This window comes from Carlito syrichta, unplaced genomic scaffold (genome assembly GCF_000164805.1).
Source record: "Carlito syrichta isolate Samal-C Ts95f unplaced genomic scaffold, Tarsius_syrichta-2.0.1 Scaffold302083, whole genome shotgun sequence".
Taxonomy (NCBI): domain Eukaryota; kingdom Metazoa; phylum Chordata; class Mammalia; order Primates; family Tarsiidae; genus Carlito; species Carlito syrichta.
The window spans coordinates 530,856-556,981 of NW_007246179.1; the positions used below are offsets into that span (position 1 = coordinate 530,856).

The window sequence follows — 26,126 nt, forward strand, 5'->3', positions numbered from 1 at the left end:
TAGGATTAGTAAATGTTGGTTATCTTTAGTCGTCGTGTTGTTAGTCTTGTAAGATTTATAATCAGCAAATGCTGATACAGATATGAATGTACACCAGTGATTATATAAATCATGACTTCACAAAAACAGTATGCACACTCAAAATAGAGAATTTCCATGTATATGGAGTATGATATTGATGAATAGAAAATCAGAGCAATCTGCGAAAGAATGTGCTTAGTATAAATCTATAATGAAAAAATTATAAACACATAATTCAAAATTTTCAAGGGATGTAAGATACAACAAATAATTTTGGTTATCTCTTAGATTTGGAACCATAAACAGATATCAAAGATTTGTATATTCTTAATTTGATCAATTTTCAATAGATTGAATTTGGGTTTTGGTGGTGGTGTTCTAATTATCTCCTGTTTTCTTTGAAACTCAGCCATGGATTTCTTTTCTTTTCTTTTTTTTTTTTTTGAGCCTTAGATATGGTCTCCCAGATAGCATGCACAAGCCCACACTTATACAGGCAGCAACCACACTTTCTTTTTTTTTTTGAGTTGGAGTCTCACTCTGTCACTCAGACTGGAGGGAAGTGGCTGCACCTGACCACCGCACAGCCTCGCCTGCTGGGCTCCGGCGATCCTTCCGCCTCAGACTTCCGAGTAGCTGGAACTACAGGTGTGCCCTACCATGCCCGGCTAATTTTTTGATTTATTGTGGTGATGAGGTCTTGCCAAGTTGCCCAGGCGGGTCTCAAACCCACGGGCTCAGGCAATCCACTCACCTATGAATTTTTAACACCCCAAAACCTTCCCTTCTCTCCCTCTGCTACTTCTGAACATCTTCATGGCTTCATTCTTCCATATTCTGTATTGTTAATGACAGTGCATTGTTTGATGGCTGCTTACTTTCTTGTATGACTTGCATACTGTATTGCAAGATTCTGGATATCAGGAACATATTTCACTCCTTCTTGGATCCATTTACCTTATGAGCCACTAATTGTTCTCTTCAGTAATTATCCTAGAGAAATGAAAAATCACACTCACACAAAGCCATTGTACATGAATGTTCACAGCATCTTTATTTGTAACAGTAAAAAGACAAAACAAAAACTGGAAACAACCCTAATGTTCTCCAGTGGGTGAAGAGATGAACAACTGTGGTATATACATGTTATAGATTACTATTCACCAATAAAAATAAAACATCGATTGATACACAGAACATCTTGGCCAGATCTTAGGTTAAATTGCTTAAGGTCGGCCAGGTGTGCTGGTTCATGCCTGTAATCCCAGAACTTTGGAGGACTGTCTGAGCTCAGGGGTTTGAGACCAGCCTGAGCAACATAGCAAGACCTCATCTCTACAATAAACTAAAAAAGTAGCTGGGTGTGGTGGTGCATGCCTGTGGCTGTGAGAGTGCCACTGTACTCCAGTCTGGGCAACAGAGTGAGAATGACTAAAAAAAATTTCCTTAAGGTCAAATAGCCAATATCAAAAGGGTACAAGCCATATGATTTAATTTTTATAACATTCTGTTAATGAAAAGGCTAAAGATGAACAAATTTCTGTTCCATAGAAGAGGGAGAAGAAAAAAATTAAACAGAAATTTAAAAAATAATCTCTTGATCATCAAGGGTTAGAGTAAGGGAAGGGTTGCGACTAAAAAAAAAAAAGTAGCACGAAGGAGTTTGTGTTGATGCAACATTCTGAATGTTGATTGTGAAGGTGGTTACATAAACCAATACAGGATAGGATTTCTTAAAACTAAATATACAAACCAAACAAAAATGTATGCATATTAAAACTGATGAGATCCAAGTAAATTCTGTAGTTTAAACAGTACAGTAACAATTCAACTTTCCTGTATTTGATAATGTATGGTTATTTAGGTAAGGTGTTATCTTTGGAAGCAGCTGGATTAAGGGCATTCAGGAACTCTGGAAATTTCAATAAGATTTTGTGAATCTAAATTTATTTCAAAATAAAAAACTTAAAAAACATATTAATATTAATTTCATAACACTTGATGCTACTTATAAACTTAAACACAAATATGTTCAATTACATTTATGAATTAAATGCACTGTACTGTTTCATTTGAAAGTACTTCAAGTATTCTGAAATAACACAAATAAAACTTAGAAATGTGAAAGTTAATTATATAATAAAATGAGGCATAGAATACTCCTGTATTGTATAGAATACTAAAATGTAATCCATTATGAGAGGGAGTCACAATTTAAAATGTGTAAAATCGGTGACAAGGTAACTAAAAATGTGGCTCAATATATCCTGTTCCCAAAGGCACATGAGGTGTATCATCCATGAAGGTTATACTTGTGACAAAAGGCTTTCATCTGTCATTTTGTGAACGTCTCTTTCCTTAAGATCTCTGATATTTTGCTAACACTCTTATACACTGAATGTGTTTGTAAGTTTTTTCTGCATTACTTCCTTGCAAATGATGAGTTAAAATATCTCACTGTAGGATTGCCAGAGCCCAGCAGGTCGACGCTGGAGTGCCCATGAGCATGCCACTGTCCTCCAACCTGGGCAACAGAGTGAGACTCCAACAAAAAAAAAAAAAAGAAAGAAAGAAAACTAAAACCCAAAAACAAACCTTACTGCAAACCCTGCCATATTCATTGTCATAGGAAAGTATTTCTCTAGTATAAACTCTCTCAATTTATTGAGGTCTTATTTCAGGGCAAAGGCTTTCCTGTAGTTATTACATTTCTAACAATTAGTTCATTCATAATCACTTATGACAGAGTCTATCTTATGATGATCACTTATGACAGAGTCTATCTTCTCACCGAAAGCTTTCCTAGTCTGCCACATTTATATAATTTCTCTCATTATATAATTTTTAGATATATTGTTTTGTACATGTTTTCTTTGACATAAAGCATGAGGTAATTGATCACTAAATACACAACCACATACTGTGCATTCATTAAGTTATTCTTTGCAGGTACTATAATATCTTGAAGGTCTATAACTGGCAAGAGGCTTTCCCCAAACGACTACCTGTGAATTCGCTTGTGTTTAACAGGGATAGACAAGTGGGCAAAAGTTTTCCCACAATCACTACATCCATAGGGCTTCTCTCCTGTATGTTTACTTTGATGAACATTGAGCCCTGACTTCGTAGTGAAGGCCTTCCCACATTCACCACATGCTTAAGATTTCTCTCCTGTGTGAATTCTCTGATGTGTAATGAGATCATTTTTGCGCAGAGAATTTTCCACACTTTCAGTACATCAAAGGACGTCTTTCCTGTGTGAAATCTGTGATGTTGTATGAGGCATGTCTTCTTCCTGAAGGTCTTATCACCCTCATTGCATTTGTATGTTTTTTCTCCAGTATGAGTTTGCTGATGTATACCTAGAGTACTCTTCATGGTGAAGCCCTTTCCATATTCATTGCTGATGTGCAATGAGCATGCTTTTCCCTGTTAAGCCTTTGCCACATTCACTGCATATCTAGGGTTTCCCTCCTGTATGAGTGCGTCGATGTACATTGAGATGACTCTTCTCAGTGAAACCTTTTCCACATTCACTGCATATGTAGGGCTTCTCTCCAGTGTGAGTTCGCCGATGCACAATCAGGCGGCTCTTCACAGTGAAGCCTTTTCCACAATCATTGCATATATATGGCTTCTCTGCAGTATGAGTTCGCTGATGTACAATAAGGTCACTCTTCGTGGTAAAGCCTTTCTGACATTCAGTGCATACATAGGGTTTCTCTCCTGTATGTGTTCGCTGATGTCTGATGAGAGGGCTCTTCAAGGTGAAACCTTTCCCACACTCATTGCATATATAGGGTTTCTCCCCAGTATGAGTTCGCTGATGTGCAATGAGCGTGCTTTTCCTAGTTAAGCCTTTGCCACATTCACTGCATATATAGGGTTTCTCTCCTGTATGAGTGCGTCGATGTACATTGAGATGACTCTTCTCAGTGAAACCTTTTCCACATTCACTGCATATATAAGGTTTCTCTCCTGTGTGATTTCTTTGATGACCCATTAGCTGGATCTTTGCTGGAAAGCCTTTTCCACATTCACTGCATATGTAGGGCTTCTCTCCGGTGTGAGTTTGCTGATGTACAATCAGGCGGCTCTTCACAGTGAAGCCTTTTCCACACTCATTGCATATATAGGGTTTCTGCCCAGCATGAGTTCGCTGATGTGCAATGAGCATGCTTTTCCCAGTTAAGCCTTTGCCACATTCACTGCATATATAGGGTTTCTCTCCTGTATGAGTGCGTCGATGTACATTGAGATGACTCTTCTCAGTGAAACCTTTTCCACATTCACTGCATATGTAGGGCTTCTCTCCAGTGTGAGTTCGCTGATGTACAATCAGGTAGCTCTTCACAGTGAAGCCTTTTCCACAATCATTGCATATATATGGCTTCTCTGCAGTATGAGTTCGCTGATGTACAATAAGGTCACTCTTCGTAGTAAAGCCTTTCTGACATTCAGTGCATACATAGGGTTTCTCTCCTGTATGTGTTCGCTGATGTCTGATGAGAGGGCTCTTCAAGGTGAAACCTTTCCCACACTCATTGCATACATAGGGTTTCTCTCCTGTATGAGTGCGTTGATGTACATTGAGATGACTCTTCTCAGTGAAACCTTTTCCACATTCACTGCATATGTAGGGCTTCTCTCCAGTGTGAGTTCGCTGATGTACAATCAGGCGGCTCTTCACAGTGAAGCCTTTTCCACAATCATTGCATATATATGGCTTCTCTGCAGTATGAGTTCGCTGATGTACAATAAGGTCACTTTTTGTGGTAAAGCCTTTCTGACATTCAGTGCATACATAGGGTTTCTCTCCTGTATGTGTTCGCTGATGTCTGATGAGAGGGCTCTTCAAGGTGAAACCTTTCCCACACTCATTGCATACATAGGGTTTCTCTCCAGTATGAGTTCGCTGATGTACGATGAGGCAGTGCTTCATTGAAAAGCCTTTACCACATTCACTGCACGTATACAATTTCTCTTCTGCATGAGTCTGCTGATGATAAATGAGTCGACACTTTTTGATGAAGGCTTTTCCACATTGATTACATGTATAAGGCTTCTCTCCCATATGAGTTTTCTGGTGTACATTGAACTGTGATTTCTTGAGAAAGGTTCTGTCACATTCAGTGCATTCATAACGTTTCAGTCCTGTATGAATTCTCTGGTGTTCCATTAGCTGGGATTTTCCACACATGCTGCATCCATGACGTTTTTCTCCAGTATGTACTCTCTGATGATTAACGAACTGAGAAAACTTGGGGAAGACTTTCCCATACTCACTGCATACATAGGCCTTCTCTGGGTTGTGAGGTTTCTGCTGCTTAATAAGCTGGGACTGATTGTTGACAGGTTTTACAATTGCAGGGGATTTACTTTTGGTATAAAATTGTTCATCATTCACGTGAAGAAGGGGTTTCTCATTTCCTTTAAATTCAACAGAGTTCTTTCGACCCCAGCTCTTGCTCTGGTTTTCAAAACCTAAATTTGATTTTAGAGGTTTTTCATGTGAGTGAAACACATCACAAGTTTGCTTTAGCTGGAAATGACCTTTGTTCTGATTAGTGTTATTTTCTAAAACATGTTCATGGAATTGTCCCACACTCTTCCAAATACTTTGATTTTGCAAGTAATAATGCAGAGGATCACCAATTTTCCTGATTTCTAGGAAAGAAAAAAACAGTGAATCATTCCATCATCTTGCTTTGGCTTCATCTATTTAAAAAAAATGCCTTGGTGTGAGATGACTCTTTAATGACAACCCTATTTCAGCATAAAGAAAATTTCACATATAAATATCCTTCATCTTTATTGTCTGAGTCCAGGGGTTTGAGACCAGCCCATGCAACTTGGAGAGACTTGTCTCTACAATAAATAAATAAAAAAGTAGCTGTGAGTGGTGGCATGCACCTGTGGTTCCAACTACTTGGAAGGCTGAGGTGGAAGGATTGCCTGAGCCCTGCTGGTCGAGGCTGCCATGGCCGTGAGCATGCCACTTCACTCCAGTTTGGGTGACAGAGTAAGACTATGACTCAAAAATAATTAAATAAAAATAAATAGATAGATATCCCTTATCTCTTACACACTGGCAAAAAACAATAATATAAACACACCAAAAAGTAAAAGCAGTTAAGTGTATAAACAAGGCTAGATAATTCACAAAGTATATAGATCTGACTACTTTCAAATTGGTTTTTACAAAAAAATATAGTCAAATGTAAACAATCACTTTTAGCAGAAAGCATCAGAATTTGGCAGGATACCAAACCATAGAAACTGGAGAAAAACCTCAGAAACTGGAGAAATATTAGATCACATAGGTTGATCTCAAATCTGCACTGATTTATTCTACAAATATTTGTTGAATGACATCTATGTGTAAGTCCCTATGTTCATGTTTGGGATACACAAACATATTTCTTATTTTCATAAAGGGCTTTTTTTTTTTGAGTTGGAGTCTCACTCTGTTGCCCTGGCTGGAGTGCAGTGACATGATCATGGCCACTGCAGCCTCGACCTGCTGGGCTCAGGCGATCCTTCCATCTCAGCCTTCCAACTAGCTGGAACTACAGCCCATACCACATGTCCGGCTAAATATTTTTTTGATTTATTGTAGAGATGAGACCTCATCATGCTGCTCAGGCTGATTTCAAATCCCTGAGCTCAGGCAATCCTCTCGCCTCTGCCTCCCAAGGTGCTGGCATTATAGAAGTGAGCCACCATGCCTAGCTGAAAGTGAAATTTCATAGCAAGAGAGTACACAAGCAGAGACACTGTGGCAATAGATGAAGAAAAGGAAGACTTGAAAATCTTAGAAGAGGTAGGATGCACCTGTAGTTCCAGCTACTTGGAAGGTTGAGGTTGAGGTGGAAAATCATTTTTTTTTTTTTTTTGAGTTGGAGTCTCACTCTGTTGCTCGGACTGGAGTGCAGTGGCATGCTCCTGGCCACTGCAGCCTCGACCTGCTGGGCTCCGGCGATCCTTCTACCTCAGCCTTCCAAGTAGCCAGAACTACAGGCATGTGCTACCACACCTGGTTAATTTTTGATTTATTATAGAGATGAGGTCTCATCAAGTTGCCCAGGCGGGTCTTGAACCTGTGGGCTCAGGCAATCCAATTGCCTCGGCCTCCCAAAGTGCTGGGATTATAGGCTGAGCCACCGAGCCTGGCCAAGAAAATCTCAGAAGAAACAAAAGCAAGATGTATATAAATAAATAAGGATGAGGTCTCAGGAAAAAAAAAGGAATGTACCTTCCTCTATATTCCTACAAAGAAAAAGAGCTCTTCCATGAAAAGAAGGAACAGTCGGGCATGGTGGCTCAAGCCTATAATCCCAGTACTTTGGAAGGTGGAAGCAAGAGGATTGTCTGAGCCCAGGGATTCCGAACCAGCCTGGGCAACTTGGTGAGACCTCGTCTCGACAATAAATCAAAAAATTAGCCAGGCATGATGGTACACGCCTGTGCTTCTAGCTACTTGGAAGGTTCAGAGAGAAAGATCACCTGAGCCCAGCAGGTCGAGGCTGTGGTGGCCGTGAACTTACCACTGTTCTTCAGCCTGGGTGACAGAATGAGACTCTGACTCAAAAACAAACAAACAAAACAAAGAAAAGAAGGTATAAGGAGAGGCTGCTATTGTGTCCTCAGACACTTACTGCTTTGATCCCTGCTCTAAGTGAGCAGAACATGACTTCTGTGTCTGCCCATTTTGCTGGTTTTCTCACTCACCTGCACAGACTTGACTGCGGATTTCATCTTCTGTTGTCCAAGTTTCTTCTCGTTCCAACATGGAGAGTGCATCTGATTTGCTGGCTTGGCATCCTATTCGAGGGAAATGATAGAAGACTTAGACATATAGATTTGGGCTGGGGTATGTCAAGAACAAAAACTGTGACTTTTTTTTGAGTAGGAGTATCACTCCATTGCCCAGGCTGGAGTGCAGTGGCACACTCATGGCCATCGTAACCTTGACCTGCTGGGCTCAGGCGATCCTTCCGCCTCAACCTTCCAAGTAGTTGGAATCACAGGCATGCACGATGACGCTTGGTACATTTTTTTTTATTTATTGTAGAAGTGAGGTCTCGCCAGGTTACCCGGGTTGATCTTGAACCCCTGGGCTCAGATAATCCTCTCCTTGGCCTCCCAAAGTGCTTTATTATGGGTGTGAACCAACCACTGTACCCAGCCAAAAATGTGACATTTTAAGAACTAAACACAGTGGCTCATACTTGTAATCCCAGAACTTTGGGAGACCAAGGTGGGAGGATCACATGAGGCTAAGAGTTTCAGACTAGCCTGGGCAACATAGCAAAAAAAAAAAAAAAAAGCCAAGCATGGTGTTGTAGGCCTGTAGTCCCAGCTGCTCGGACTCTAAGGTGGGAGGATCACCTGAGCCCAGGAGTTTGAGGCTGAGGTTAGCTGTGAGCATGCCACTGCACTCAGGCTAAGTGACAGAGTGATACTCTGACAAAAAAAAAAAAAAAAATGAAAAAAGAAAGAACTAAACAGTTTCACATTTGTAATGTCACGGCTTTTCTCTCAGGAGAGGGTAGGTTATAGCCTCTTCCATGGGGTAAGAGAAGGATCTGAGAATCTACCATTTCAAAGTATCGCAGGTATTCTAAAGACTTAAGCAGCTGAGAAAGGAAAGCTGCTGACTGGATACCCTCTAAGTGACAAAGGGTATCTGTCCTTACCCAGTGACACCAGGTTGCTATAGTTCTCCAACATCACATCCCGGTATAGGTCCTTCTGATCTGGGCCCAGAAGCTGCCACTCCTCCCAGGTGAAATCCAAAAGCACATCGTCAAATGTCAGGGATCCCTGTAATAATACAGTCCTGTTTAATGAAGTGAAATTCTTCTGGTGATATGGAAAGAAAGTAAAGGAAGTTATTTTGCTGATTTTCACCATGTAGAAAACTGGGGTTTTTTCTAAAATGTAATCTTATAGACTAAGAATGCTAGTTAAATATTCTGGATTTTTTGTGTGTGTGTTTGTGCAGTCATCCATTCATTCAACAAATTTGAAAATTTAAAGAAGTTTCTGTAACATGTAGTCATTAAATTCTCTTGCTAATGTAAGAACATCTGCAATATACAGCATCTATTGCCTATATCAAACTAGTTATATGTATATGATAGTTTTTAAGTAGGTGAATAAAACAGATTCATACATTCACCATGAGCCTTTGTGCCAATGCCAAAACAAGTAATGAAGAGACCACTGATGCTAGTATCATAAGATAATACATACTAAATAACTATGCTTAATGTACTGAACAGAGGAAAAAAACTATAAAACAAGTATAATGCATAAAACAAGTATAATGCATAAAAGATAATTAGATGGAAAATTTGGAAAAAAATTCATAAAAAATTCAAAAAAATGCATAAAAGATAATTAGATGGAAAATTTGGAAAAAAATTCTTAAAAGACTATAGATGCAAGCTCACATATGTATACAGACAAATGCATATGTATGTACATATTATTAGACAAGGTTAATAACATATTAAATATATCATGTAGTGGCTGGGCGTGGTGGCTCAAGCCTATAATCCCAGCACTTTGGGAGGCCGAAGTAAGTAGATTGCCTGAGCCCAGGGGTTCAAGCCTGCACAACTTGGTGAGACCTCCTCTCTATAATAAATCAAAAAATTAGTCAGATGTGGTAGCATGCACCTGTAGTTCCAGCTACTTGGATGGCTGAAGCAGAAGAGTCGCCTGAGCCCAGTAGGTCAAGGCTGCAGTGTCCGTGAGCATGACACTGCATTCCAACCTGGATGACAGAGTGAGACTCCCACTCAAAAAAACAGCTGTAAGTGACCTACTTTTTCATTTATGAGAAGACTGTAGTTAAGAATACCACCTGCTACATCACCTCTGTGAAGAACTATGTGAACCTCAGAATTCTATGCCTTGAAACATTAACATCCTTCAAGAAACTTGAAGATGTTAGAAACTTGGTCTGCTTTTTTTTGGCAGTTGATGTAACTTATCATGATATTTTTATGTGGCTGTCAGACATCAGATGCAAGTTGGCAGCAAATGTGACCTGCAGGGTCCTGCAGAGTCACATATTACATTCTGACACAAATAAATCCTATGAAAAATATAACCCTGATTCCACTTTTCACCCAGATTTCTCTAGATCCTGCTAATTTCTATTTATATTTTTAATTGCACTGATTTTTACAAGTCTCTAAAAATCCACTGGAGAATAAAGGGAAGAATACAACAAACCAAAAGTCACCTGCATCATTTTCTCCTAAATTTGAGAAATGGCCACTAATTGAGATGCTCTGTCTTTGTCTCTTCTGGATCAGCTCTAAATTTCTGTTCAAAACATCTCAATCTGTAATCAAGGATATCTCCAGAAATGATTGATACCCAAGTTGTAGAATCTCTGCCTCCTTCCTTCACTTGACTTCTCTTGTTCTCAGTACCTGTGGGCTAAAAAGCAAATTACTCTGAGTGATACCTTCTCTTTAGGCATGAATGTTGTCACTGTTGCTGAATATTCACTTTAAATCCAGGCCCCCAAATATCTACCCATCCTTGTATTTAGTTCAGCAGCTTTTACCCCTGGGCTAGTAAAACATAACATTCTGAATGCTTGGGAAGTGCACTTTCCTTCTATAAAGTTGAAGTGTTATGACTCCTGCAAGCATGTGGGAAAGGGAACCATCACATGATGCCTCAGTAGCAGAGGAATACCCAGGCAGATCAATTTTTAGCAAAGAGGACATTCAGACTATTAGGATACACACATTAAAAAAAAATTAAAGCCATGTATGTCCATCTGCTTTACAAAAGTCTTTTTACACTTTATACTTTGAGAACAATGTCCTCAGCAAATAATAAGCACTATATTATTTATCATTACTATACATGTTTTAATAGATTGCAAAACATTTATCAGTATAAACCTATAAAGAAATTCAGCAAAAATATACTTGAGGAATAAAACTGAATCAAACACATCTTTAGGCCAACCGGAAAGCATTTTTCATCAGAAGGCCTGTATTACTGCAAAGGCTAATGAGTATTCTTCAAGCCAAAGGAAAGAAGTCCCCAGTATAAGGAGAGGAGCAACAAGGAGTGAAAATGAACAAAACTGGTGAGATAAGAAGTAAAGCCTAAAGTTTTAATACATAACATGTTAAAATATAACATAAAGTGACATAAATTAGGAGGATAGTGAATGAAGTGTTTTAAGATATCTGTATAATAGAGGTGTATAAAGTACTAATTACCATAACATTGACACATGAAGTTTGTATGTGATTTGTAATCTATTGTGTCAGTTATAAAGCTAATATTTGGGAAAAAAAAAAAAAGAACTATTTCTAGGCCAGGTGTGGTGGCTCATACTTATAAATTCACAATGCTTTGGGAGGGCAAACCATGAGGATTGCTTGAGCTTGGGTGTTTGTGACCAGCCTGGGCACTATAGTGAGACCTTGTCTCTACAAAAAACAAAATAATTAGCCAGGTGTGGTGGTGTGCGCTGGTAGTCCAGCTACTCAGAAGTTTGAGGCAGAAGGATCACCTGGGCCCAGGAGAACAAAGCTGCAGTGAGCTATGATCATGTCTCTGCACTCTAGCATGGGCAACAGAGTGAGATTCAGACAAAGAAGAGGAGGAAGAAGAAGAGAAAGAAGAAGAAGAAGGAGAAGAAGAACAAGAAGAGAAAGAGAAATAATAATAAAATATAAGTAAATAAATTAAAATTATTTCCATGTTAAAAGAGGTCTATGGTTTCTGTAACAACTACTCAACTCTACCATGATATCTCAAAAATGGACATGCTAAAAAAAATAGATATATGAGTGTGGCTGGGTCCCAATAAAACTTATTAACAAAAATAGGCACTAGGCTAGATTTGGTCCATGAGCTCTATTGGTCCAAACTTAAATTTGTGCAGAAAAGCCAACTGATTGTCTAAACAGTCAGTAACAGTGTCTAGGGTTTGGGCCACCTGGTTTGGAAACAGTTCTGTGGCAACACAGCTAGATCCATTTCATGACATCTAATCTCTGGCTGTTTTGACATAACAATGGCAGAGTTGAGAATTATGGTTTAGACACATTACTCAATGCAGTGTGGTTTGAAAAACTGATTAAAGATGACTTTAGGCCAATCAGGATAAAAGAAGGGGCAAATTGCGGGGTGCAGTAGCTCAAATCTGTAAGCCCAGCACTTTGGGAGGCAGAGGTGAAAGGATTGCCTGAGTCCAGGGGTTTGAGATCAGCCCGGGCAACTTGGCGAGACCTCTTCTCTACAATAAATAAGAAAAATTAGCCGGGCATAACAGTGCATGCCTGTGGTTCCAGCTACTTGGAAGGCTGATGTGGAAAGATTGCTTGAGACCAGCAGGTTGAGGCTGTGGTGTACGTGAGTGTGCCACTGCACTCCAGCCTAGGTGACAGAGTGAGACTCCAACTCACGTAGAAAAAAAAAAAGAAGGGAAAAATTATGAGTATTTGCCTAATATGTCTGTATACGTCTTTATTCAAGTGGCTGGCTACACAATTTAAATTGATTTCTTGAGTTTCAGTTCTGTTGGAAATTTTTTTTTGTTTGAGACAGTGTCTCACTCTGTTGCCCAGGCTGGAGTGCAGTGGCACAATTCTGACTCACTGCAGTCTCGACATCCTGGGCTCAAGCAATCCTCCCACTTCAGTCTCCCTAGTAGCTGGAACTACAGGCATGCTCCACCGCTCAACTAATTATTTTTTTTGTAGAGATGAGGTCTCACTACCCAGATGTGTCTTGAAATCCTGGGCTCAAGCAATTTTCCTGCCTCGGCCTTCCAAAGTGCTAGGATTACAGAAGAGAGCCACTGTGCCCAGCAAGAAAGTTCTCCTGATTTAAGAAATAATAATAAATTTAAAATTTTAAATGGAAAAAGTCTATACCATCTTAAAGCATAGGATGGTCAAGCAGTGTTAAGTAACAGAACACTTAGAATAATATAACATTCTATATTAAAAACTACCAATAAATGTATCCCTGGTAATCCAAAACTCCATTTCTCTCTCTCTATATATGCAAAAGTGTACTGAGTGGTTATTCTTATTATTCTTACTTTCTTCGCTGAATTTTTCATAACTATACATATGTTTAAATCAGAAAAAAATCAGTATCTTACATTTAAAATTAGAATATTGTTGAGAGGTTGGTAACATAAGTTCATGCCTTTAAATGTTTACATTACTACAAAAAATGAAAGACAGAAGGAGGTAGGAAAAGAAAGAGAAAATGAGTTATATATTCACATTTTACAAAAGATAACCTTGAGGAAGATATTTTAAACTTCTCTTTTTGCTAACAAGGAAACAAGAACAGGTCATGAAAATCACATAAGAAAGACGCAAAATCAGGATGGAAAACCAGGTTTGTTTTATCCCAAAGTCCACTTTCACCCCACTGTATAACTAGACAAAATTACTTATAAATAATATGTCTCCTTATTAAGCAAACAAAGTAACTCAAAGGCTATTAGTAGAATTCTAGTTACTCATATAATTGCAGAATTATTTAGAGGCATGGTACTGATGCCTGCAACTTACTCTGAAATGTACCAAAATAAAAAACAAAAAAAGAATAATTTATGAACAGATAAATGAATAAATGCTTAGTTAACCAGTAGAACTAGTCTAATAACAATGCTGAAAATCTAGGTGGTAGGCATATAGGTGGTAACTTTAAACTTCTTTCAATACTTAAATAGGTTTGAAAATTTTACAATATGTTTGCAGAAAGGAAAAAATGTTGTAATATTAAGAATTAAGACCACTTCAGCACCTGACAGGGCACTGGCAGCAGGAGCTGCAGAGGGAGTCCAGAGGTAAGGTCCCATGGAAGAGGACACAGAAAGGCACCCCACCACCATCTTGAAGGCGGGGCAGAAAGGTGCTCTGGCTTGCTCACAATGGAGCAACAGACCCGATCTCTGTGACTGGTGGATCAACAACTCAGGGATTGATCGTGGCCCAGAGGGAATATCCCGAGAGCACAAACTTCAGAGGGACCTGATGAGTGCTGAATTCCAGGCGCCCCACCCCCTATCCTGATGTATTCGTGGGACAAAGAGTATGGCCAGAAAAGGATGAGGAAGGACTCCAAAGAGATCAGTGGTGAGTCTGGGGCTGACCCAAACTCCCCACTCCCCAGCAATCCTCTGAACATCAGACCCATGTAGCTTGGCCATGACTGAGAGGGACAAACCCAGGTGGAGCCTAGATGTCAGTCACAATAGGAGAACTCCATTCCAGGATAGGCCTGGCTGGGGCACCCCCTGCAAGTACATACCTGAGGAAGAGACAACCCCATACCTCCCGACTGGAGGAGATCTCCTTGACCATACCAGGTGGGAGTGGGAAGGGAGGACTGCAGTCCCACTCCTTCCCTGCTCCAGACACAGAGGAGAGAGTGAAAGAGGTGGCTCTGCAGGAGAGACCTGATTTGAGGAACAATTACAGAGTCTGCCACAACAGGGCGGGTTTTTAAAAAAATTTTCAATTATTTTTTAATTAAAAAAATTTTTTTGACTATGTTAGCTCATCTATTTTTAAAATATTATTCCTTTGTGCATGAATGTGTATGTGAGGGTTTGGTTTGCATCCCTGCTAGATTTTTTTTCTTTTCTTTTTCTGTTTCTTTCTTCTTTTATTTGTCATTTTCTGTTTATGGTGTGTGTATGAATGATTGCGTGTTCATCTTTCAATTTTGTTGTTGGCTTTTACTCCTTTGTTCTTCTGAGCTCTTTTATTTTCATTTTTAATAGTTTAAGGGGTATGTCAATATGTATGTGAGGGTTCCACCTGAATTCCTTTTTAAAAAATTTTCCTCTGGTCTTTCTGTTTTTCTTCTCTATTCACTTTGTGCTATGCATGTGAGTGTTTGTTTAGTTTTCTTGGTTTTTTTGTTGTTTATTTTGCTTCACTTTGTTGTTATTCCAGTTTGTTTTGCACTATGTGTGTATGTCTGTGTGTACGTGTGTGCGTTCAACTACTTTTGCATAGGTTTCTGCTTTGCATCATCATACAGAGTGGTGGTGGGGCTCAGGGAACACATACCATGATACGTGAACATTGTAATTTGCAAGTAGTCTCTGATTCCTAGTGCCTGATCCCCTACTTTATTCGAATTTCAAAAACTACAAGAGACAGAAAAGCTTCCCATCCACTGGCCTATTTAAAAATAGAACAAATCCAGAGCCCGGATCAGGGAAGAATAGAGGACTTAGCAAACATTAGAAGGGAAAGCCTCTCTCACTGACATGGAATAACAGACCTAAAGAGAAAAATAAGAGCTCTATCACAGATGAGGAAAAACCAAAGGAAGGCCTCAGGCAATTTCAAGTGTACCAAAGACAAAACTCCTGAAAAATCAGACCTTGGTGCCCAAACAATGGAAGTCACCCATGATGGACAACTGGCCCCAGAGTATGACAGGGATTAGGGAATGGATGGAAAGAGTGAATAAGACTCAAGAAAGACACGCTGCAACACTGAAAGAACTTATAACAGAAATTTTGGCAATAAAAATTTCATCCAGGAAATAATAAGATGACAAGCATGGAAAACTGAATTAATCTAGCTGAAGAAAGAATCTCAACTTGAAGACCAGAACATGGATTTAACCTGATCTGTAAAAAAAATAGAAAGAAGAATCAGAAAGAAAGAACAAAGCCTACAAGAGATGTGCGATTATATAAAGAGGACAAACCTACACCTGATTGGTATCCCAGAAGAAGAAAGGGAAATGGAGAACAACTTGGAGCAAGTATTCCAGGAGACAATCCAAGAAAACTTTTCCCATTGCACCAGAGTTGTGACCAGCCAAGCACAAGAGATACAGAGAACCCCCACAAGAAATCAAATGAGAATACCAAACCCTAGACATATAGTAATTCACCTAAACAAAGCAAGCACAAAAGAAAAAATCCTAAAGGCAGCAAGAGAGAAAGGTCAGACTACCTATCAGGGAAAACCAATCAGAATAGCAGCAGACCTATGGGGAGAAACACTACAAGTAAGAAGGGACGGGAGCCCTATATTCAAAGTCCTCAAATGTAAACAATTTAAAATGAGAATTTGCTATCCAGCCTAGCTCAGCTTCATCGGTTATGGACAATTAAAATTCTTCCCAGACCTCCAATCCCTAAGAGATTATGCAGCTCCCAGATCAGCTCTACAGGAGATACTTAAAAGGTATTAAGAACAGAAGAAAGAAAGAAAAAAAAAATGACCACACACTACCCAAGAGAACAACAGAGCATAGAGTCAACAGAGAATACAGTGCAACAAGAAACTTGAAAACACACACATACATTAACCCCAAAGTCAACAAAAACAAGCAAAGAAAAAAACTTTATATAAACCTCATGACAACAATAAACAATAGCATTTCAATAATCAGCCTGAATGTGAATGGACTAAATGCACCACTGAAAAGACACAGAATGGCAAACTGGATAAGAAGCCATGACCCAATTATTTGTTGCATCCAGGAGACTCATCTCACTACAAGGGATGCACGCAGACTCAAAGTTAAAGGATGGAAAACGAGTTTCCAGACAAGTGGACCACAAAAGAAGGCAAGAATTGAGATCTTAATATCAGACAAAACAACTTTTATGCTATCAAAAATTTAAAAAGATGCAAAAGGATACTACATAATGATAAAAGGTTCAATCCATCAACAAGAAATATCCATCCTATACATATACACACCCAACACAGGAGCACCAGCATTTATAAAGTAATTACTAAGTAAACTAAAAAAAGATATTGACTCTAACAGTATTATAGCAGGGGACTTAAATGCCCCACTGACAGCCCTAGATAGATCACTGAGGCAAAAAATCAACAAGGAGATCCAGAACTTAAACTTGACACTTGACCAAATAGACTTAATAGATACCTACAGATTATTCCACCCAACAACCACAGAATATATATCTACTCACCCCCACATGGAATGTAATTCAAGATTGATCACATCCTTGGCCATAAATCAAGCACAAACAGATTCCATAAGGTGGAAATCTTGCCATGTACATTCTCAGACAACAATGGAATAAAAATAAATATCAACACCAACAACATTTCCCCAAAGGTCACAAAGACATGGACACTAAACAGCATGATGCTGAACAACTACTGGGTCAACAATGAAGTCAAAACAGAAATTAAAAGATTCCTGGGCTGGGCTCGGTGGCTCAGCCTGTAATCCCGCGCTTTGGGAGGCCGAGGTGAGTGGATTGCCTGAGCCCACGGGTTTGAGACCTCCCTGGGGAACTTGGCGAGACCTCATCTCTACAATAAATCAAAAAAATTAGCCGGGCATGGTAGCGCGTGCCTGTAGTTCCAGCTACTTGGAAGGCTGAGGTGGAAGGATCACCAGAGCCCAGCAGGTTGAGACTGTGGTGGCCAAGAGCAACCACTGCACTCCAGTCTGAGCGACAGTGAGACTCCAAGTCAAAAAAAAAAAAAAAAAAAAGATTCCTGGAAACAAACAAAAACGAAGAAACATCTTACCAAAACCTCTGGGATGCCATGAAAACAGTTCTAAGAGGGGAATTTATATCTCTACAAGCACACATCAAGAAAATGGAAAAATCACAAGTGGAGAGCCTAACAAATCACTTAAGGGAGCTGGAAAGAGAAGGCCAACAACACCCCAACTTTAGCAGAAGAATCGAAATCACCCAAACAAGGGCCCAAATACAGAATATAGAAGACAAAAATATCATAGAAAACATCAACAGAAAAAAAGGCTGGTTCTTTGAAAGAATTAACAAGATTGATGGACCCCTAGCCAGAATGACCAAGAAAAAGAGAGAAAAAGCCCAAATAAACACAATGAGAAATAAAAAGATCAAATCACAACTGACCCTGAAGAAGTACAAAAGATTATCAGAGATTACTATGTACACCTATATGGAAACAAACTTGATAACCAAAATGAAATGGAGGACTTTCTGACATCACACAATCTCCCCAGGTTGAAACAAGAAGACACCGAGACACTAAATAAACAAATAACAACCCAGGAAATTGACTCTGTCATAAGAAAACTACTTACAAAAAAAGGCCCTGGACAAGATGGCTTCCAACAGAATTCTTCAAAACGTACAAGGAGGAGCTGATACCAATCCTATTGAAAGTATTCCAGGTAATTGAGAAAGATGGAATTCTCCCCAAATCATTTTATGAGGCTAACATCACACTGATACTCAAACTTGGTACTGATCCAACAAAAAAAGAGAACAACAGGGCAATATCCCTTATGAACAGGGATGCAAAAATTCTCAACAAGATTCTAGCAAATTAGATCCAAAAACACATCTTAAAAATCATCGAACATGAACAAGTAGATTTCATCCCCAGGATGCAGGGCATGTTCAACATTCGCAAGACCATATATGTAATTAAATACACCAACAAATGTAAAAACAAGAACCACATGATTATTGCATTAGATGCAGAAAAAGCTTTTTATAAAGTCCAGCATCCCTTCTTGATTAAAAACCCTCAAACATCCAGATATAGAAAGAACATACCTCAAAATAGTAAGTGCCATCTATGATAAACCCACAGCTAACATAATGCTAAATGGACAGAAACTGGAAACATTTCCCCTGAAAACTGGAACAAGACAAGGCTGCCCACTCTCACCCCTCTTGTTCAATATTGTGTTGGAAGTCCTAGCTCAGGCAATTACACAAGAGAAGGAAATCAGGGGTATCTAAATAGGAAAAGAGGAAGTCAAGTTATCCCTCTTTGCTGATGATATGATCCTATACCTTGAAAATCCAAGAGAAACTGTCAAAACCTGCTTGCACTGATGGAGAACTTTGGCAAAGTCTCAGGGTACAAAATAAACATGCAAAAAACAGTTGCATTCCTATACACCAACAGTAAGCAGGCAGAAACCCAAATAAAAAGCACAATCCCATTCACAAAAGCCACAAAAAAAAAGAAAGAAAGAAAGAAATACCTCGGCATCTACCTAACCAGAGAAGTGAAAGACCTTCACAATGAGAACTACAAAACACTGCTCAAAGAAATTCAAGAAGACACAAACAAATGGAAAAATATTCCATACTCATGGATAGGAAGAATCAACACTGTTACAATGTCCATCCTACCAAAGGCAATCCACAGATTCAACGCAATACCCATTAAGTTACCAATATCATTCTTCACAGACCTGGAAATGGCAATACAGAAATTCATATGGAAACATAAATGACCATGAATAGCCAAAACAATCCTTAGGAAAAGAAACCTAGCAGGAGATATCACACTTCCAGACTTTAAACTTTACTATAAGGCTACAGTAATCAAAACAGCTTGGTACTGGTACAAGAACAGGCACAAGGACCAATGGTACAGGATAGAGATTCCGGAAGCAAAGCCCCAATTCCTCAACCAACTCATCTTTGACAAAACCTCCAACAACAACCACTGGGGAGAGGAGAACTATTCAGTAAATGGTGCTGGGAAAACTGGCTGACCACATGCAGAATATTGAAACAGGACCCCTACCTTTCACCATAGACAGAAGTTAACTCTAAGTGGATCAAAGACCTAAAAACATAAAACCTCAAACTGTAAGAATCTTAGAATGCGCAGGAGACATCCTTATGGAAATTGGAACTGGCAACCAATTCCTATTCAGAACTCTAAAGGCCAATACCTTGAGAAATAAGATAGACAAGTGGGACTTCATCAAACTAACGAGCATCTGCAAAGCAAAATAAACCATCAAGAGAGCAGGGAGACAGCCTACAGAATGAGAAAAAATATTTGCCAACTGTATATCTGACAAAGGCCTAACATCTAGTATCTACAAGGAACTCAAACATGCAGAAAGGAAAAAAAACCAAACAGCTTCATTTAAAAGTGGGCAAAAGACATGAATAGACATTTCTCAGAAGAAGATATACGGGCAGTTAACAGACACATGAAAAAGTGCTCAGCCTCACTCATCATCAGAGAAATGCAAATCAAAACTACATTGAGATACCACCGAACCCCAGTGAGAATGGCCATCATTAATAACACAAACAACAACAGATGCTGGCAAGGATGTGGAGGAAAAGGAACACTTTTACACTGCTGGTGGGAATGCAAACTAGTGCAACCTCTTTGGAAGACAGTGTGGTGATTTTTGAAAGATCTAGAAATTGACCTTCCATATGACCCAACAATTTCCCTATTGGGAATATACCCGGAGGAACTCAAATCACTCTACAAAAAAGATACCTGCATACGTATGTTTGTTGCAGCTCTATTCACAATAGCAAAAACATTGAACCACCATGTTGCCTATTGAAGCTGAACTGGATAAAAAAGATGTGGTACATATACACAACGAAATATCATGCAGCCATAAAGAAGGACAAATATATGGACTTCGCAGCAACGGTGGATTTAGAGTCGATCATATTCAGTGATCTATCACAGAAACAAAGAACAGAGTACCATATGCTCTCACTCATAAGTGGAACTTGAACAATTATAATACTATAAGAAAGAGATTGACAGTAGTGGGAAACTGTAGGGGAGGGAGGGGCACACCTCATCAACAAGGGCACCTGCATAATCAACATTTGTATACCTAACCCTGAATTGTACCCCACATCTTTATAATAAAAAAAAAGAATTAAGTAAGGTGATCAAGTGTAAATTAAATATCTAAAATTCACTTTGTGTTATAGAAGAATGTAAGGAAAGGGGAGTCAAAAATAATAACACACCGCAATAAAAGTAAATAGTCTAGACTGGAGATGAAAGGCAGGAATCCAAACCCATAGGTAAATGCATATTCATAAAATGTTCCTATAAATGATATCTAAATATTTTTAAACATTTCATCTCTACCCAAATGAAAGCACAAACAATGTGAATTCACTTATAATGCTACCAGTTCAAACATTAAAAACAACTTGTAAATGTTTGTTACACCTTATAAAGTGAAAAAGTAAACAACAGCATTATTTACATAACTTTATAAATAAGTACATATTAAGCACATAACATACAAGTTTATAATGGAAATATTCTAAAAACTTGAAAACAGTTATCTTTGAATAACAGAACTTACCATGATAGAGATGATATCTTTCTTGATGTAAGAGTCTGAAAAGAAATATCCAAGGGGAATATGATGAAAACTTGCAGGAAAAAGGGAAAAGGCTGCATCTTAAATTTAAACATCCCACTTTTAATTTTATTTTAGAGTTAGGTGTTTCACTTTGTTGCCCCAACTACACTGCAATGGCAGGATGGATCACCGCTCAATGCAGCCTCAAACTCCTGGGCTCAGGTGATCCTCCCACCTCAGCCTGCTGAGCAGCTGGGACTATAAGTGTGCACCACTATGTCCAACTAATTTTGAAAAAAAATTTTTTTTTTTTGAGTAGGAATCTCACTCTTTCGCTCAGGCTGGAGTGCAAGGGCACGCTCGCAGCCACCGCAGCCTTGACCTGTTGGGTTCAGGCAATCCTTCTGCCTCAGCCTTCCAAGTTGCCCGAACCACAGGCATGAACTACCATGCCCGGCTAATATTTTTAATTTATTGTAGAGACAAGGGCTCACCAAGTAGCCCAGGTTGGTCTTGAACCCGTGGGCTCAGGCAATCCTCTCACCTTGGCCTCCCAAGTGCTGGGATTATAGGCGTGAGTCATCGCGCCCGGCCTAATTTTTAAATTTTTTGTAGAGATGAAGTCTCACCAGGTTGTCCAGGCGGGTCTCGAACTCTTGGCCTCAAGCAACCCTCCTGCCCCAGCCTCCCAAAATGCTGGCCTTACAGGCGTGAGCCACGGCACCAGGCCACAAACATACCACTTGTAAATATGTTTGGTCATTAATCTTGCCAAAAACTTCCATGTCTGAGGGATCAAGAGTAAGGGATGATGTGGGGTGGTGGAGAAGGTTGTGAACAGAAGGGGAACGTTCACATCCATCAAGCCTCTTTCAGCAGACAAGACAGGATGGAGCTCAGCATCCTTCCTCCCTCCCCCACGTGGTACCCAGGTCGCTAGAGCTGCAGCGCAAGCGCACATCCGTCCACGAGCCCCGCCTGCCGCCCGGCTACCTCGCAAAAGCCGGGCCAGAAACCTCCGAACCTGAAACTCCGGAGCAGCCCCTCGTTCCGCCCCAGACACAACCTGCCCCCGGACCGCGGTCGCCAACAAACAGGCCCTCCAGTTCACAGTCCCCGAGCCCCGCACACGGTCGACAGCCAAGACACCCAGACGGGGTGATCGGGCCTTGGCGATCGGGCTCTGGAGGCCTTGAACCTCCCGCCGCGAGAGGACCTCGCGGAGGATGCCAGAGCCCCACCGTCGCGCGTACCCGACGACGGGCCCCTTGGAGCTCCCAGGCAAGGGAAGACGCAGCCACGACATGCTCCCCGCTCTCGTCACAGTCGCGGAGTCCAAAGAGCCCGCCCGTCCCCATTGTCCACTACTGACCCAGCCACGGACCTAACATCCTCCGATCGCCACAGCGACACCCCCAAGCCCCCCCCGCCCACGGTGCTAAAAGGACTGCCTCGAACTTACCTTGCTCCTGGCTTTGGCGCGCAGTCCCCTCACTGCCCTACGGCGGCTAACGAGGGTCAGAGGCGAAACAGCCTTGTTGCCGGCGTTGACCCGGAAGTAAGATGGCCGCGCCCTTTTCCGCCGCCTTGGGGGCGGCCATCTTTGAGTATCTTACGTACGGAAGGCAAAGGGGCTGTCCTGGGGACCGGACACGACTTGGAAGCTAAAGAGGTGCTGAAACGGTCGCATTTCCTGGCACCTGAATCATTCATAAATATGGAGCTAGGCACACAGGCTTCAGCGTACACAAGGCAAAAACTGCATGGTGGTAATCTCTTTCCGCAGCAAAGCAGAAAACTAAGATGGCCGCGAACTTCGTCTACTTTGCGCGGTGGTTGGGGAACAGCCCAGCGGGCGCAGCCCTTGGTATGCGAGAGGCGAACCTGCCCAGAGAGAGGATACCTTGACCTGATTTCTAGCAAAAAAAGTATCTGGAGGCGACTTTTGAACACAACAGGGTCGGGGGAAGGTCTGACGGTATGGGGATAGAGGCCACAGACAAGGAATTGAAAACGGCTGGAGGGCGCCAAAATGATGTGTTGGATGAAAGGCATGGGGGGAAGAAAGACCAGTAAAACTGGACGAGTTTTGCTTATCAAAGAGATTGAACAAATGCATTTTATAAATATGATTCAACATGATCCTCTTTATAAAAAATTTACTCCAGGCCGGGCGCGGTGGCTCATGCCTGTCATCCCAGCACTTTGGCGGGCTAAAGTGAGAGGATTCCTGAGCCCACGAGTTCAAGACCAACCTGGGCAACTTGGCGAGCCCTCATCTCTACAATAAATCAAAAAATTAGGTGGGCATGGTGGTGCACGCCTGTGGTTCTAGCTACTTAGAAAACTGAGGCAGAAGGATCACTGGAGCCCAGCAGGTCGAGGCTGTAGCAGCCATGAGTGTGCCACTGCACTCCAACCTGGGTGACAGAGACTCTTAAACAAAAGCAAAAACAAAGAAAAGAAAATGGGAATAAGTGTATTCTATTAGAAAAAACCTTGAGAGGAAAAATAATTACCAATAACAAATGGGCCATAACACATGATAAAAGGGTCAATTAATCAGGAAAAGAAAATTACATTCTGTGCCAAAAAACAGACACAGCTTTAAAATAGTTGAAAATATGATCTCTGATCAAAATCAATTATAACCAGAAATCAAAGTAGAAAACTAGGAGAATTTCCAATCACTTGAATTAAACAGTACATCTAAATACTGCATGAATCAAAGAGAAGTCTCAAATCCAACTTAAAAATATATGCATGTAAAAGAAAATTAGACAACGATATATAAAAGCAAACACTATAAAACTACATAGCAAGAAAACAACCCAAGTAGAAAATGGGCCAAACTGGAACTAACATTTCAACAAAGGTTATAAAAAAATGGCAAAGGAGTGATAAAAATGTGTTCAACATCAGCCCAGTCATAGTGGTTCATGCATATAATCCCTGCATTTTGGGAGGCCAAGGTGAGAGGATTGCCTGAACCCAGGGGTTCGAGACCAATGTGAGCAACTTGGCAAGATCTCATCTCTACAATTAAAAAGAAAAAATTAGCCATGTGCGGTGGCTCATACCTGTAGTTTCAGCTACTTGGAAGGTGAGGTGGAAAGATTGCCTGAACCTAGCAGGTCGAGGCTGTGGTGGCCGTGAGCGAGCCACTGCACTCCAGCCTAGGCAACAGTGAAACTCCAGCTCAAAAAAAAAGTGTTCAACATCATTGGCCTTGGGGGGATGCAACTTAAGCCCAGTATCAAATACTCATACATATCTAATAGAATGGTTAACATAAAGTAAAATGTCATTACCAAGTGCTGGTAAGGATGAAGAGTAACTGATTCTCTTATGTGGCTGGTAAAATGACTAAAATAGACTAGAGAAGATGTCAAGTGCTGAAGAGGATGTAGAACAGTTGAGTCTCATACACTTGGTGGGAATATAAAATAGGACAGCCACTCTAGAAGAGGTTTTGGTAGTTTCTTATAAAGCTAATCACAACTTACTAAATGTCCCAGCAATTGTACACATGAATACTTCGAGAAATGAAAAGTGATACTCATGAAATGCTGTATAAGCCTGGGCAGTATAGTAAGATTCTGTTTCTACTAAGAATAACATGTTGAGACCTCATCTCCACAATAAATCAAAAAATTAGCTGGGTGTGGTAGCTCACACTTGTAGTTCTGGCTACTTGAAAGGCTGAGGCAAAAGGATTGTCTGAGCCTAGCAGGTTGAGCCTGCAGTGACTGGGAGTGTGCCACTGCCCTCTAGTCCAGCCTGGGTGACAGAGTGAGACTCCAACTCAAAACAAAAACAAAAACAAAAAAAACCTGCCTAATAATAAAGTCTGTCTGTCCACAGAAGGCTTTTTGTAATCTCTGCATTTGCAGAAATTGTCTCAGCATACAATTTTCATATACATGAGCTAGAATTTATTGCTCAAGTCATCTCCATATTAAATAGAGTTTATCCAAAGTATTTTCATGGACAGAAAATGTGAGGTAAAGGATCATATATAACTAGGGAATCTAGAAAAGACTCCACTCTGAAGAATAGTCTCATTGCATATCTGAAGAGTAATTCTATGTATGCCGTCAGTGTGGAAAGGGCTTTACAATGATCACTATCTAATTGCTCACCAACGAGCTCATAGTGGAGAGGAACCTTATGTATGCAATGAATGTGAAAGGCTTTACCATGAAGGGCAATCTCATTGCCATTAGAGATTACACATAGGGGAAGAATCTTATATATGCAATGAATGTGGCCAAGGCTTCACCACAAAACACATACTCATTGTACAGCAGCAAACTCATACTGGAGAAAAACCCTATGAATTGCAATTGAATGTGGTAAAACCTTCAACTAGAAAATATGTCTCATACAACATGAAAGATGTCATACAGGAAAGACTCCCTTTGTATGTGCTGAGTATAGAAAAATCTTACTCATACAAATATGGTCTCATTACATACCAGATAATTCACACAGGAGAATGAAATACAATGAGATAGCTCTTCACAGTGAAACCTTTTCCACAGTCATCACACATGTAAGGTTTCTCTCCACTATGAGTTCATTGATGAGCAATTAGATAGTGCTTCAGTGTAAAGCCCTTTCTACACTCACTACAAACACAGAATTTCTCTTCTGTATGGGTTGGTTGATGTGCCATGAGACTGTCCTTCACAGTGGAGCCTTTTCTATATTCACAAAGTTACATAGGTTTTGTCTCTTGTATGAGTTTTCAGATGTTTAGTGAACATGATACTTCTGGGCAATTACTTTTGTGGAGGTGGCAAATTCTGATTGGTGAGAGATAGCAGTAGGTAAAACTAGTCTTAGAATTTGCAGGTTGTTTCAGTAGCTGCTGGGTTAAATTGGATTTAGGATTGCAGCAAGCATTTTTAGCAGCTGGACTCAGTGCTTGGAGCAGGTGCTGTATGCTCTGAATGTGCTTTTACTCCTCACTC

General features: G+C 40.3%; 1 protein-coding gene across 1 annotated transcript; it reads right to left on the bottom strand.

Annotated features, from left to right (window-relative positions):
- Nucleotides 1-3,022: 3,022 nt before the first annotated feature.
- Nucleotides 3,023-22,456, bottom strand: LOC103258364 (zinc finger protein 615). The gene is given in 8 exon segments (XM_021711346.1): nucleotides 3,023-3,261; nucleotides 3,264-3,415; nucleotides 3,804-4,047; nucleotides 4,300-4,941; nucleotides 5,026-5,688; nucleotides 7,753-7,845; nucleotides 8,721-8,863; nucleotides 21,891-22,456. Coding segments are annotated over 8 exon segments (2,742 nt in total).
- Between the last annotated feature and the right edge of the window lie 3,670 nt (nucleotides 22,457-26,126).